Here is a 15530-nt window from a genome sequence, read left to right on the forward strand (position 1 = left end):
ACTGACCACAGATATTGATGAAACATAAGCGGATTGTTTATGATAATCAGTAAGCTTTTATACTTTCATCGAGCGCCTCTGTATTCGGCGGCACGTTGCGAATTCGGAGTTCTAATTTCATAAATCAAACAAATTGAATGCGTTATCTCCCGTTGTTCTGAACTGTACAGCACGCTATGGACGCAGCGTTAGGGGATGGCATAAAAGGATTTGTCACGGAGCGGGAGTCTAATATTAAATTCCTGGCGGAGGTCTGGAGGATCGCTCTGAATCCGCGAAAAAGCAGTTAAGTCCAAATAGACAGCTGAAACACAAAATGTGGTCCGGCCTGCGAAAGGAGGGGCGATATGCGACAGAGCGGGTTGCACCGGACTGCCGATTCGAACATATGACCTTAGTGCTAACTGCTCATTGAAACACGTTTTTTAGTTCGCTGAGGAAGAAAACGTACCTCCCGATCACCGATTCCACATAATGAACCGTAGGAATGAAGTAGTGGCCTTGTAAATTGCATGAGGTTCGCGTACGAAGAGCGGCTTCGCGTACGAAGAGCGGCTATATATATATATATATATATATATATATATATATATATATATATATATATATATATATATATATATATATATATATATATATATATATATAGCACAATAAGGTAAACGTACTTGGTTGCTAGTTTAAAATAAGATGCGAAATTGAGAAACGCTTCGTTTATTGGGAGTCGACGTTTCGGACAGAGCCTTATATATATATATATATATATATATATATATATATATATATATATATATATATATGTATGTATGTATATAGAAACCCATTTTGTATCGGCACCACCACACTTCTGAGGCAGCACAACGTGCTGCTGCGATCTTGGACTCCGCGTTTGCGCTCTCGCCCTGCCCTGCTGAGGGCTGGGAATCACTGCTGGCCTCCAGTCGCTAAGATTGTGTTGATGTAAACTAAAGGTCGTGCGGTTGAGGTTGCCTTTCATAGCGCGACGCCTGACTTGAACCGTTCCTACCTGGCTTATGTAATAAGGATGTAGGATAATCCGCGCGACGTAATGCAGCACTAGCTCACTAGAAGGCTCGCTGTATCAATAATTCCCTCCCTCCCTCCCTCCCTCCCTCCCTCCCTCCCTCCCTCGTTATTCTACTTACAGGTCTTCAATACAGCTACCTTGCAGTGATAGCTGCAACTGCACCACCAGGCACTTCCAGCCAGTTTGCGACCCAGTCAACCGCACTGTTTTCTTCTCGCCGTGCTATGCGGGCTGCACCAAGTTGTCCGCTACAGTAAGCATTTCATATGTGCACGTGACTCGTGCGCTGCCGTTCTGACCACGCCATATCTTTCGCGCAGACTGCTTGCTGTCTTTTAAGCTGGAGGAACAGCATACTGAAATGTTCAGTTCTCGGCTTCGCTATTTATGTCCAATTGGATTGCTCCCTGCCGAATAAAAGAAAGTGCGGCTGCAACTGAGAGGCATTAGCGCTGCAGATTATTCCGAGAACTGGCCAAGACAAAGTGCGTCATAGCTCAGCGAATCTCAACCTTGTGGCGATGCGAGCGCTGCTGCCAGACTTTTATGGCATGTGTGCCTTATACAGAGCTGCATCGACGGCTTCTCTGCCTGTTCATTGTCTGTTTGCAAAATCTGAGCGCTTGTCCGCATCGATCCGCAGAGACCAGTCGGGGTATGGTATGAGAGGTTTAACGTCCTATGCTACGCATGAGGGTGGGTTGGGTGCCATGAGAGACGCCGCAGTGGAGGGCTCCGAATTGGTTCCTTAGCGTGCACTGACATCGCGGAGCACCCTTCTATGTCTCGCCTCCATCACGACGCTACATCCGCTGTTCGGATTCAATCCCGCGTCGTTGGGCTCAGCAACCGTTGCCATGGCAACTGAGCTACACATGCTGGAGCAGAGACAAATCAGATCACAAGGGATTTCAAAGTGCAGTAGGTCTCTGGAAAGTTATGCACAACGCCTGCGTGAGCCTCCGGTCAATACAGCTACAAGATTGGATTGTTGTTTCGAGAATGATGTTATTTCGAGGTTGAATGCGCGAATAAAATTAGGGCATTTTAAGTAACTAGTCGGATAAACGTTCCCACTGTCTCTTCGTGTCTGTTGAGCACAACATATTGCGATGTCGGTGGCGTATTTGTCTGAGGCACAGTGAACGAATGGCCAGTGAAGACATCATGCACCTGTCCATCATAGTCGGTTTTATAAAATTTTTAATAACGCTGCAAAGACTAAAAAAAAAGCTGCATGCGTAACCAGCCACCTCTCTCAGCGAAGATTATCTTAAAAGTTAATTACATCGCAGGAGGTTACTTGTAACTCCTAGGATGTTGGCGCACAAAACCTTGATATTACAGACCTATAATAAGGGTTACCAAGCTTAGTGTGTTACCGCTGCATGCACCTTTCGACTACTGTGACCCCATTAAACCCGCGACACACGAGTTGTGCTTTACGGAAAGAAGTCAGCAAATGCTTCCAACGAAAATACCGTTCCTTTTGTTTACCCCGCAGGATTCAGGGGAAGTGTCCTTCGACGAGTGCTCGTGCTTGTCCAACCTGCGCACCCAACTGCAGGGCCAGCAGCAGGAGCAGCTTGTGCAAGCCAGCCAAGAGGCTCCGTACTTGGGGCTCTGCAGCGGGGATACGTGCAGCAACGTGCTGACATTCATTGCGCTGTCGTCGCTGGTCGGCTTCATAGCACGAACCACAACTGTGGGACACACTATCGTCGGGCTCAGGTGAAAACTTTAAAGTCATACCCGAGGGCTTTAGAGCCTTGTTACGAACCAAAATGACTCACAAGCAGAGGAGAAAGTAAAAAAATTGACAGGATGATCATGAAGCTTAATGCTAGAAAGTTGGATATGAATTGGGTTTCCTCTTGGTTACTTTGATGCTTTAGGTGAATAGAATTGTTAGTGCGAGAGCACTATTCCAAAGGGTAAACACCGACCAAGATCTAGCGATATTTATGGATTTGTGACATCTCCGCCGACGGTGGCGCCATCCCACAACATCGTTTACACTCCTAGCGCCCCCGCTTGGCCGATACTCCCGACCACGCTCCACGCTCCCACCCACGCTTCATCGGCGTCTTCCGCCGTCCCCGCTGCGGAAGGTGAGAGCCATCGGCATCGGAATCACGCGGGCAACCTCGCGGCGGCGATGTACGCCCGCTGCTTGTGCCGTGTCTTTTCATGCGGTTGCCTTTGAGGCGGTGTTGCCTCAAATGCTTTCGCCCGTCCTGCTCGGTTTGACTACGTTAAAGCCCTGCGATTTATGGCATGATAAACAACATGGCAAGCCAACGTTCGAAAACCAACTGTACAGTAAAAAAAAAAAGAGCCAACGTTCATGAAATTCTGCTTTTGCACATTTATACAATTAAAGCGAAAATTCACTGTCATTTTTTTATACTTCACCAGCAAATTCTTCAAGCACGCGACAGAATTCTTCTAGAGGGTGAAAGCGGGTGGAGGGGGGGGGGTGATTAGGTTGTTTGAGGGTGGGCACAGAAGATGATTAGACAGCTCCCTAGCTAGGGGGGAGGGGCTAGATGGGGGAGGTGGCTGGTGGGTGGTTCTTCTGGTGGGCAGCTGGTATTCCCTCTGTGTCCTTGAATTGGATTTCACCATCACTTTTATTGTGATGACGTTAAGGCTCCCGTTCCGCAGGAAATCCCGTGTCGCCGGCTTCGGCTTTGTGGGCGAAAAATCCCACGAGAAGCAACCTAGGTGGGCCGCCTAGGTCACATGACCTTGTGACGTCATCACAACCTGCCCGCCGGATTGTGAGAAAACTGTCCACAGTGACATTGAGAGTGAAATGAATGAGTGGCCGTGAGAGTTTACTAGGGAAGAGCAAGCTGGCTCGCAGAAGCCCCACTGGTGGCACAGCACTTGGCATCGCAAGGCACCAGGAGTGGTAGGACGACTTCCAGGGATCTATGAGTGCGAAGTCGAGAATTACCAATTCTGCATCTATTTACATTAACTCATAAAAATTATCGCGTCATACCCTTAAGGCGGAGCTCCATTGCCCCCTCCAGTTCTTTCGTTCCACATCTGCATCGGCTTGTAATGGGTTTAGGCCTTGTGGAAGGTGGAGATAGGTGAGTTGGTGATGGGTGGTGCTTCTGGAGGGTCGAGGCTCCACTCGCCCAGGCTTCATGCAAATAAATTTTCCGTTCTTCAACGCAGATAACGCCAGCATTTCCGCCACTCTTACAGCTCTGGCAGTAAACCAGCCAGCCGACGCTGTCAAAATTTATCGCGCCGAGTGTAGAATTTTTTTTTTCATTTTTGAGATGAAGTTCCTTCTGGCACCGGCGGTAGCGTATTTTGACGTACGGGAAATGTGTGGCTTGGTAATCTGTTCGTTCGCTTTTGGTCAGATCGTAAAACCCACATCGAAACACGTTTCTGTGCATCTTCTATAACGCCAGATAAATGAACCCGGTGTACCCCGCCGAAATGCGGTGTGAAAACACTGAATCATCGACGTACCGTACCATGAATTGCGGTTACATGTACCAGTTAGCAATGATGCTGACTGTGAATTTTTAATGGGTTGTGGGTTGATATTTGCTACCTTCAAAGCGCTCATGGTCGTTTTGCTATCTGAATATCTGCTCTGTGGTCTGCATACTGCCCATTGAACTCGTTCAAGTTGACGTGGTTTTTCGCCAGTTTAGGCAGTCCCTAGCTTTGCTCAGCGAAAATTCGAGCGAGAGGACGTGTATTCGATGTAGTTTGATTAGTCTGGGCTGTGATTTCGTGTGATATTTACTAGCTCAAAGCGCCTCATTTGGTAATTGCTTCTCTATTTTAGAGCGCAGCTCCTAGGCGCCCGTTTCTGCGTTTCGCGGCGTCGCCGTCGCCGTTGTCCGTTGTAACCAGCAGTGGACACTCTTTTAAGCTGCGAAAGCAATGGAGTAGGAGCTTGGAAAAAAAGAGGGTAAAAGTGCAATCTCCTCCCCTCCTTAGCAACCGGCGCGCCAGGGGGGGGGGGGGGGGGGCAGCTGTGCATAGCAACCGTGATGTCACACAGTAGCGGTAGAACGAGCGTGCGCGCGCGCTCCTTCGCCAGACGTCTCGTTGCAGACGAGTGAGTGAAACGCATGGCTCGAAAGCCGCCCAGTGATTCCGTGCCAAGCGGTTCGGGGAAGCGGCAGTGGGTTGACCACAAGAATTGGTTTTTGAGGGAAGGAAATGCGCAGTATCTGTCATACATCTCGGTGGGCACCTGAACCAGAGAGAAAGCGCATAACTGCCCCTTGTAACCGTGGACACCTCAATCGTGCTTTAAGCTAGGTAGCGGTGGTGACAGATGTCTGCTGCATGTTTTGGCATTGACAACGTTGTGCCAGAAACGCTGCTACCTGCCAGGGTGGCAGAGTGGATGGGGACTTTAATGTAGGTATAAAGACAAGCGAGAATTTCTTACCACTTATGCGGGAGCCCGTTCCTCTCGCTCGTAACGGCTCCCACAGCTGTAACAACCTCGCGAAATACTTGCGCAGACCTCGTCTTTGAGAACCAGGCATTGGCGCAGCAAGTCGAGCATATGTCCATCTATTTCTCCGTCCACAAAGCTTCCTTCATGACAGTCAAGAACTGTTAGTGGAGTGTTTCTTTAAGAAGAAATATGTGTGAGAAATAAGTTTTCTGCAATTGTACATACGTCTTGCTCGAATTCTTTGCCTCAATCTATCGAAAAGCTGATGAGCTGCGCTCAAATTTCGCATTAGGAAGTAACGTAATAGTCGGCAATTCGCATTAGGAAGTAACGTAATCGGCGGCAATTTTAAGGCGAAAGCCTTTAATGTCTCATCGTTGTAAGCAGTAGTTGTCGACAGAAATGGCACGCTTTTCAGTTGGTCGAAACGGTCGTGACATCACAGTGCGCCAATTTCAAACGGGGCCAATTGTACTTTGGCTAGTAACCATGCAACCAATTGAAGGGATCATATAGTGATGCTCCAAGTAAGTGGGACTGAGCTTAGTTAATTGCTTAATTACCCAAGTAGCCCAATTAACTTTCTTAGTCTGGCCATATAAATAAATAAAACCGAATAGAAAATTGGTCGAGCTCGGCAATCGAACCCCGGTCTTCGGAGTGCGAGACGAGCTTGCTATCCACTCCGCCATGCCAGCTCGATGGTTTGGAAGGAACAAAGGCGCGTCTAGTGAATACGTGTCTTCGCTCACTGCCATCCTCCTTCCTTCCCTTCCGGAGAGGTTTAGGTGTCCACCGAGATATGAGAGACAGATACATTTCCTTTCCTCAAAAACCAATTTACCGACGATCGAGGCGCAGAACCGAATGGGCGATGGCGTTCTATGGACTCCCTGGCAGCGTTGCAAGACGCTGTCGCGTTCCACTCTCAGAGGCGAAGCTTAACATCATAACCACACATCAGTGACCGCACTTTAGGTGAAAAAAGTGCACCCCCCCTGAATTTTGACCGGTTTCCACCGATATATGTGAGGCAGTTACTGCGTAATTTCCTTTCCTCAAATACAATTTTCATTTTCTTCATTACGGGCCATCTTTGTCTTTCTTCTTTCACTTCCACTTCCTCCCTTACTCTACGGTGCGGTTCAGGTGTCCACCGAGATGACAGAGAATTACTGCGCCATTTCCTTTCCTCAAAAAGCGTTGCGTTCAAACGGCAAGGCATCGCGCCGAATGGCTGGTAGCGTTCCGTGGACTCCCTGCCAGCGTTACAACACGCTGTCGCGTTCCACTCCTAAAGGCGAAGCTTAAGCGCAATTAATTAGCAGTTAATTAGTGTTCAGGCATTAATCAGTAATTAACCATTAATTAGTGATTTGTCATCACTTAGTAATTAGTACTCAATTACATGTGACGCCACCAGTGGCACAGAAGCAGTCAAAGTGGTGCGGAAAACGCTTTCGCCTCTACGCACTTTAGACAGCCAAAGTGCCCCCTGAATTTTTTTTTTTAGGAAAGGAAGTGCAGTATCTGCCTCCCACAGCTGAGAAAGAATAGACATTCTGAAACAGGGACAAAGGAATAGACGTACAAACAGGCCCTCCCTGTTTCAGCGCCTGTTTGTACGGCCTCTTCCTTTGCCGGTGTTTTAGTGTGAACAACCACCAACTCGCTCAAGCTTTTACCTTAGCAAACCAATAGAGCGGGGGGGGGGGGGGGGGCTTGGAAAGCAGAAGGTAAAATTTGTAAATTGGTTTTTGAGGAAAGGGAATGCGCAGTATCTGTCTCACACATCTCGGTGGACACCTGAACCAGAAGGAATGCGCATAACTGCCCTCTTGAAAGTGTGGACACCTCAATTGTGCTTTAAGCTATGTGGTGGTAGTGACAGATGTGCACTGCATGCTTTGGCAGTGTTGTGCCAGGAACCCTGCCACCTGCCAGGGTGGCAGGGTGCGTGGGGACTTCAATGTAGAATAAAGACCAGCAGGAATTACCACTTGTAATTTCTTATGCAGGAGCACGTTTTTCTCGCTTCTAACGGCTCCCACAGCTGTGACAACCTCGCTAAATACTTGGTAAATTGGTTTTAAGCATGAAATGCTTTTAGCCCCCGTTGTCGGCAGTGTGGTGACGTCACGCCGAGACCGAGAGCCATCATCCGGGCACTGAAATCCACTCATCCGGGCACTGAAATCCACTCATCCGGGCACTGAAATCCAGTCATCCGGGCACTGAAATCCAGTCATCCGGGTACTGAAATCCAGTCATCCGGGCACTGAAATCCAGTCATCCGGGCTCTGAAACGAGAACATCCGGGCACCGTACGAGACTTAACGAGATTTAACGAGACTCTCTAAGCCCTCCTACGCGACCGGCATGCAAGCGCCGGTTGGTCTCCAAACGAGACAAAAAATAACTGCTGCCAGTGCCTTCTCAATGTTTATCAAGATATCAGTGGAGCTGTGGGTTTGATAATGCACGGAATTATAATTTCCGATTTCTAATAACGCGTGCAAAAAGCACATAAATGCCACGTTACACTCATACGTGATCTCTTAGGGGCTTCGCGCATCGAAGCAAAGCCGCGCAGGCGCACAGGGGCCCGGGGGAGAAGCGCTGCGTTCAAAGGGCAAGGCATCGCGCCGAACGGGTGGTGGCGTTCCTCCCTTCCTTTACGGTGCGGTTCGGGTGTCCACCGAGATGGCAGAGAATTACTGCGCCATTTCCTTTCCTCAAAAAACCTTGCGGTCAAATGGCAAGGCATCGCGCCGAAAGGGTGGTGGCGTTCCTCCCTTCCTGTACGGTGCGGTTCGGGTGTCCACCGAGATGACATTAGGCCCGTAAACATTTCATGCTTACTCTACTCTCGTTTACGGGAGAGGCAGAATTTTTTGAGGAAAGGAAATGGCGCAGTATCTGCATGCTTTGGCAGTGTTGTGCCAGGAACCCTGCCACCTGCCAGGGTGGCAGGCTGGGTGGGGACTTCAATGCAGATATAAAGACCAGCGGGAATTTCTTACCACTTATCCCGTTTTTCTCGCTCCTAATGGCTCCCACAGCTGTGACAACCTCGCTAAATTCTTGGTAAATTGCTTTTTGAGGAAAGGAAATGGCGCAGTATCTGTCTCACATATATGATATATCCTGAACCGCATAAGGGAAGGGAGGAAAGTAGGAGTGAAAGAAGAAAGAGAGAAAGAGGTGCCGTAGTGGAGGTCTCTGGAATAATTTCGACCACCTGGGGATCTTTAACAACGCGGCCGCCGCGGTCGGGTTCGAACCCGGGTACTCTGGCTCGGTAACTTGCGCAGACCTCGTCTTTGAGAACCAGACATTGGTGCAGCAAGTCGAGCATATATCCATCTATATCTCCACAAAGCTTCCTTCATGACAATCAAGAACTGTTAGTGGAGTGTTTCTTGAAGAAGGAACATGTGTGAAAAATAACAAGTTGTCTGTAAATGTACATACATGTCTTGCTCGAATTCTTTGCCTCAATCTATCGAAAAGCTGAAACAGCTGATGAGGTGCACTCATATTTCGCATTAGGGAATAACGTAATCGTCTGCAATTTTTTCTTTCATTTTGTTGTTCATGCATATGTGCAGATATTTGTACTTGTTGCCCATAAAAATTCTTCGCATCGTGTGAACTTTGCGCATGGTATGCACTAGGGCAAGCATGTGTGTGCCACTGTTTAACCCGTTTAAGCAGGAAGCGTGCTTCACTGTTTAACCTGTCTGGCAAGCATGACGCTTTCACAAGGGTCCCGTCTGAGGATACAATGGTCTCCCGTCACCTACGGAGTATCGATAGAAATTAGTGCCAAACTTCCTTTAATTACTCTATCATACAGACCGTCGGTTGAAACTAGTGTTTCGTACCTGTTACTTAAGGGAACTGCATGTTGTTGACGAGAATTGCCGCCCAGAATGGTGTCTGTTTTCGCCGCAGATGCGTGTCCCGCGAGGAGAAGGCCATGGCACTTGGCGTCCAGGAAGGACTGAGCAGCATTTTCAGTGAGTTGGCATTGTTGTTCTTGCACCGTTCAGTAAAAGATACATTACATTGTTCCGCTACATACCTCAGGCCGCTGTACGTTTTTTGGTTGATTGGTTTATGGGGTTTAACGTCCCGAAGCGACTTGGGCTTTGAAAGACTCCGTAGTGAAGTACTCCGGAAATTTCGATCACCTGGGGTTCTTTCATTTGCACTAACATCGCACAGAACACGGGCCTCTAGAATTTCGCTTCTATCGAAATTCGACCGCCGAGGCCGGAATCGAACCCGCGTATTCCGGGTCAGCAGCCCAGCACCATAACCACTGAACCACCGCGGCGGACCGCTGCACGTTTGTAATGTCCTGAAACATGACTCAGCTCTCATTTTACGCCGTCCGAAGCGTCCAGCACTTGCTCTGGCATTTAGAATGCAGAAGATTGGCTGCACTGAGGCAAGTTGCCACTTATATTTTTTCGTTAATATGCTGACGTTCGGCGAAGAATAAGCAACCGGTGAACAAACAATAACTGAATTTTATACTGGGTAAAAGACAGCTTACAAAAAGTTTCGATGAGTACAAGGTTCGTTTTTCGACTGACGCTTTCGTGGTTGTCTCCGCTCCCCCGGTTTCAGCCGCCAGACGCCTCCCCTCGCGCTAATCGAGGGCTCCGGTGTTGAGCGACGCTCTCCAGGAAAGGCGGCTGACGTGGCGCAGGGGGACGGGGGGCACCCTCCTCGAAGGGCGTGGACGGTCGTAAATAAGTCCAAATGTTTCCGCAAAAGCAGGGAATTGGTGCTCGATGTCGACGCACGGAAAACTGTCGTTCTACGAAACATTACGTTCACAACATATTTAAACAGATAACCGTAACCTTATTTTCGTTCCTGGAAGGAAACTTTAGTTATTTTAATAATGAAGCTTGTGGGCGTGAAAGGAAGCTTCTATCCTTTAAATCAAAGACTTAAAAAATTGCCCATGGCGCCGTTCGGGGCGTATGCATTAACATTATCACAAGGAGCGAAGACGAGACAGGCGCTGTCACGCCCAACGTGTCACTTACGGCTTTTCCACAATGGCGATCCCGAGGTGCGAGAACAAAGCATGCAGCAGCTCGCTTCGATTACTGTTGCACTTTATCATGTGAACTCGTGGTTGTTCTATGACTGCGCTGTGTTTTTCGCCCAAACTTATTGCATTCCTAAGTTGTAATTCCGTCAATGATCCTTCCACGATGATGACCACGAGAAACGAGAGGGATACGCGCTATGGTGCATTGAGGTAAATTTCATGATCATGCACTACACGGTGAAGCCGAGCTGTGACCGTAAAACATGCAGTCACTAACAAACGACTTGGGTCACGAGAGGAATGGAGTGCGGATGCGGCTTCTTTACAGCGTAGTTTTCATTTGAGATGTTGGAAAAAAATGCTGGCCCTCTTACCACTCTCTGCGGCCCCTCTCCTTCCCTGCCCCTCTATATCCTTCGCTCACGTGTGCTGTTCCTTGGCCCATGAACCAAGCTTTGTGGCGCCTGCACAGATCTTGTAGAACACAAGATTCATCTTACGATGCATGGAAATTCCTTATTGAAACTGTCCGTCGGAGTTTATCAGGTGGAAGTATAGAACACGTGGGGCTGCAGTTTCTGTCAGTGTAACAAGTTCTGCCTAATAATAAGATCAGGTACGAAATATGCTAAGGAAATAAGACATTCACTGCTGACGGGGTTATCATATCGGCTATCAGCGCGTGCAAGGACGCGACTTTGCGGTGATACGCAGAACGCTGGTCCAGCACGATGTTCAAAGACAGCCGTATCTGTCATCTTCGTTATTTTTTCTTATCATAGAACGCTGAAAGAATAATTATACAAGCCCACGAGCTCTCGCTGCTGTCAGAGATCTGAAAACTTCCAGATTGTCTCGCGCAAATTTTAGCTTGGATTAACTAAAGAAGTTTTATGGTTTATGGTGGTTTAACGACCCAAAACGACTGTCTATGAAGGACGCCGTAGTGAAAGGCCCCGGAAAGTTCCACCACCTGAGGTTCTTTAACGTGCACTTTCATCGGACAGTACACGGTATTCTAGATTTTCGCCTCCATCGAAATTCGATCGCCGCGGCCGGGATCGAACCCGCGTCTTTCGGGTCAGCAGCCGAGTGCCATATAGGCACTGAGCCACCGCGGCGGCGACTCTAAAGAAAGTATCTCGCTATTGTACCCAGTAACTTGCTTGGTTAATATTTACTGGTTTAACACACTTCTGTTGGGCAACACTTTACAGCTTCCCCATTTTTTTTTCTCTTCTTGCCCGCAGCGTACATTCCGTACCCGATACTCTACGGCGCCATCTTCGACTCGTCTTGCCTCGTCTGGGAGGACAAGTGTGGCCGGCCGGGCGTTTGCTGGATTTACGACGCGGACCGCCTGCGCTACACCTACCATGGCTTGTCTGTCGCCATTTTGCTGTGCGCAATACTCTTTGAGGTGGGGCTCGTCTACCACAGCGGCCGCATGGCCGACTTCTACTCCGACACGACGGCTACGGCTGCGCAGAAAGACAAGCTAATCACACCAGAAGCGGCAGCGAATGACTCGGAGGCTATTTGCCTGGTTGACGGAAGCGCGGCTGAGAGGCCTGCGAGATGCGAGAAAACAGAAGCTGAAGGAGGACAGGAAGAGGAAGACCTGCTCAATGGTGAAGACCATCATGCCATGTGTGGGTGCTGTGTCCGGGATTCTAAAGAGCAAACGTCGATATGCTAGCAACGTGAACGTCGACGTGCTAACAATGCGAGTGCTCTGTTTGCTTGTATGTTTGAGAATTTTGGAGCCTCTTTGTGCTTAAACTGTCATCGAAAGGATGGACAATGACTCGGCACGCACGAGTGTGTTATGGTCAAGAACACTATGCTACCAGATCGCCCATCACCGTTTGTGTTTGAGCATGTGCCTGTTTATTTGCATACATCAACAAAAAGTGCTGTATTCATTTGCTCGGCTGGCCACAACGCTGGCGTTTGGGCCTGAAGGCCGCATGCGATAGGCCTTCTTGATGATTAGCTTTTGTGCTGTGACTCCTAGTGCTGCTGTCATACCTAGGCGATCAAACAAGTTGATTGAGCTGTACTGTGTTATCGCGGCAGCAGGTGTCGACTTCGCTTGGTGAACTGCAGGGGAGTATTCCGGTTCAGTCATCCTGACGCAGTGTCAGCGGTGTCAGTCTACCACGAGGACATGCTGCCGCTTAGAGGCACCATGCTTTGGCGCGTTGTCATTGCACTATGTACAACATCCTGTGACTAGCGGCTGAAAAACTCAACTGCAAGCCACTGTGCATAACTTCGCTTGATGAGCTTGATGAGGGAATCTGTGATGATGATCGCCCTAAGACACTTCATTGTATCTGTTATTCCAACGCTGAGTATGCGTCCGCACTAGCACGTGATGCAAATTGCGAAAATTGCTATTTCAGTGCCAAAAACAGCCTTCTTGCAATTAGTTGGCAGTTAGGCATACAACACAGCGCAACTTAAAACACGGACGGAGTAGTTATATGTTTTGTGCCTTAAAGCAAGAGCTTGTAGATCTCGTGTACAAATTGCTGTTCGTGTTTGTGTCCTTAAAATATTCTGCGTCACAGATTGAAATATAATTATGGAAGAAGAAAGTGACCGTGAAGCAGAGCACATCGCGGTCGCTGTTGCTCTGCGCCTGTTCTACCTATAGGTGACATGAAGATAGCGCTGGCACATTTTACAGGGGTTGTTTTGTTACAGTCGGTTGCGCTGCCTTAATGCAATCTGCCTTATCGATTAAATGGCCTGCGAGACAGGATGAACGGACCGCAAAAAATGTAGACTTCCGGCTGACAGGTCGTTTTGTACTGTACTATAGGAAGATTAGCACATCAAGCACGCTCACCAGGCTGACATAAAAATCAATGATCAGGAGTGTAATGTCTGCAGCGAAGTGTTCAAACTATGAAATGGTTCATTCCACTACTTCTGTGGCAAAAGCTACTTTCTTTCTCGTAACCACTGTATACCCACAGAGGCTCTGCCAGCGTCAAACACGAAGTTCCCTTTATCAGAATAAAGTACGGCTTGCCCAGTAAACAGGTCTGTCCCTGGAGTGCTTCAGCACTTTGAAACGCACTGGCTTTGCGTGTTCGCGCACTTGAGTGGGCGCATCGTTGCCTTCAGTTCACAAGTTTAGGCATCCTAAACTGTTCGAACGATGAGAAATTAAGGACATGTGAATGCTGCAAAATTAAAAACAAAAAGCTTTCATTTCACCTTGCTATTCTTTTTCCAAAAAGATGAGACGACCAAGGCAAGAACGCAGTACCTGAAGCTTTGTTTTTATACATCCGAGTGAAATGCATTAGGCTCTGCTACCCTCTGCTGACATGCCCAATGAGAACACCGGCTTATAGCGGGAACGGTGTCAAACGGAAAGAAAAGAAGAAAATTTCTTTCTAAACATCTTATTTGCAACTTGGCAGAAATGTTCGCCTTTGGCAAGTCATTCCCCACCCCTCTTTAAAATACTCGCGTTCATTGGTTCGGGGCAGAAAACTGCGCCTACATGCTGCCCGTCGCAGAGGTAAGACTTCAGTGCTAGTGGACGAGTAGAATTTCACTAATGGACTGTTGGGCTTATGGCATATTCGAATTCAAAAAGCTTTGCTGCATTTAGTAAAAAAATATTGAATGGAATGCATCTACTGGATACATTTCTTCGAGTGAGTGGCGCGTTATTGCAGGCTCTGTATATTCATTCTAAAGGTAGTGCAAATTATGTTTTCTAAAAAGTGAACAATGCTGTTCCAACTATTTTTTTAACACCGTCGCGTTGTGATATGTTTTCACGTGCCTGTTGTTATAATAAATGCCACAGGTTGGCTTTCTTGTGATGCATCCTTGTAGCTGTCTGAAATCTTTGCATGACGATATTTCAAGAAGCAGATCGCGTTCCTTCATCTCTCAATGTTTGTCTTTATTCATTTCATGGACCTTTTCTTTTCCATACAGTAAACTGAGTAACTAAGTTTCCACAAATCATTATCTTCCCTAAGCGTTGGTTAATTACTGGGCAAGTTTAGCGTGGACGTAGAATTTTCGGTATCTTTCATGTATCAGTGCATTTGAAGAGGCAGGCAGTTGTCCACAATGCGCCTCTTGCTTTTGGACTGCTTTTCTTTGTCACTTTTAGGTTTTTATTTTCAATTGTTCTTCTTGTCTCGAAGACAGGCTAGAATACATTAGGCTAAAAGAAGACATTTCTTGCCACCACACAAACAACTATAGATCCTTCTCGGGCGCCATAGATTTTAGGAGAATAGAAGCTAACACATTAAGCTTCGCATTTTAAGTGAGAGTAGTCCCAAAAAACACACAGGCTACTGTCCCTGGTGTGGAGCAAGCACCACACTCTTCACACCTCTTGGGAATGCCAGTATAAATCAGACCAAAAAGTTAACAGCGCCATACCCGACACACGAGCAGTTGGAAGCGGCCCTGACCAGCGACAGCCTGGATCAGCCAGCCGGGATCATCCAGATAGTCCGCAAATCCGCAGCCGCCAGCGAAACCCTGGATTAGGAGTGCCGACCACTCACCTCCTGCAATTTTGTTTAGCTGAATAAATGCTTTCTGTCTATCTCTGTTTTGTCTCAGTAGGCGCGCTGTGCCACAGTCTGAATCCGTAGCTGGGCCCACTTGTGTCTTTCGTTCTTATCCGCATCCCGCACGAACACCCGGCCAAATCTTCACTGGATAGAGGGTGGCGTTGATAAAAGCACCGTGTAAAAGGTTGCTGTTTGCTAAACCGCTAGCATATTCATGCTGTAATTTGACGCGTAGGGTGGCATTTGGAGGTTTTTTTTTTCTCACGCAATATTCGAGTGGAGTACTTCCCTGCTTGGATAAAATTATTATAAATACGAATTGTCCACACTACTAGGAGCTAAAACAAGCAGCATACGCAGCAATGGTTCTGATCCGCAGGGCCTCCTCCTCTG

General features: G+C 47.8%; 1 protein-coding gene across 3 annotated transcripts in view; it reads left to right on the forward strand.

The window, feature by feature from the left end:
* LOC149342377 (solute carrier organic anion transporter family member 2A1-like) overlaps window positions 1-14427 on the forward strand; it is a 37353-nt gene extending 22926 nt beyond the window's left edge. For 2 of the 3 annotated variants that reach the window (XM_089544652.1, XM_089544653.1), the window contains 4 exons: window positions 1169-1301; window positions 2553-2779; window positions 9456-9520; window positions 11823-14427. In XM_089544652.1, the coding sequence (XP_089400778.1) occupies window positions 1169-1301; window positions 2553-2779; window positions 9456-9520; window positions 11823-12271 (874 nt within the window). In that variant the 3' untranslated portion in view covers window positions 12272-14427. The remainder of the gene's footprint in view (window positions 1-1168; window positions 1302-2552; window positions 2780-9455; window positions 9521-11822) is intronic. The other variant, XM_089544654.1, reaches the window with a different exon arrangement.
* Window positions 14428-15530: the final 1103 nt, after the last annotated feature.

Source organism: Amblyomma mixtum, chromosome 5 (assembly GCF_055824585.1).
Source record: "Amblyomma mixtum isolate Tamu chromosome 5, ASM5582458v1, whole genome shotgun sequence".
In the NCBI taxonomy this organism is placed as follows: Eukaryota; Metazoa; Arthropoda; class Arachnida; order Ixodida; family Ixodidae; genus Amblyomma; species Amblyomma mixtum.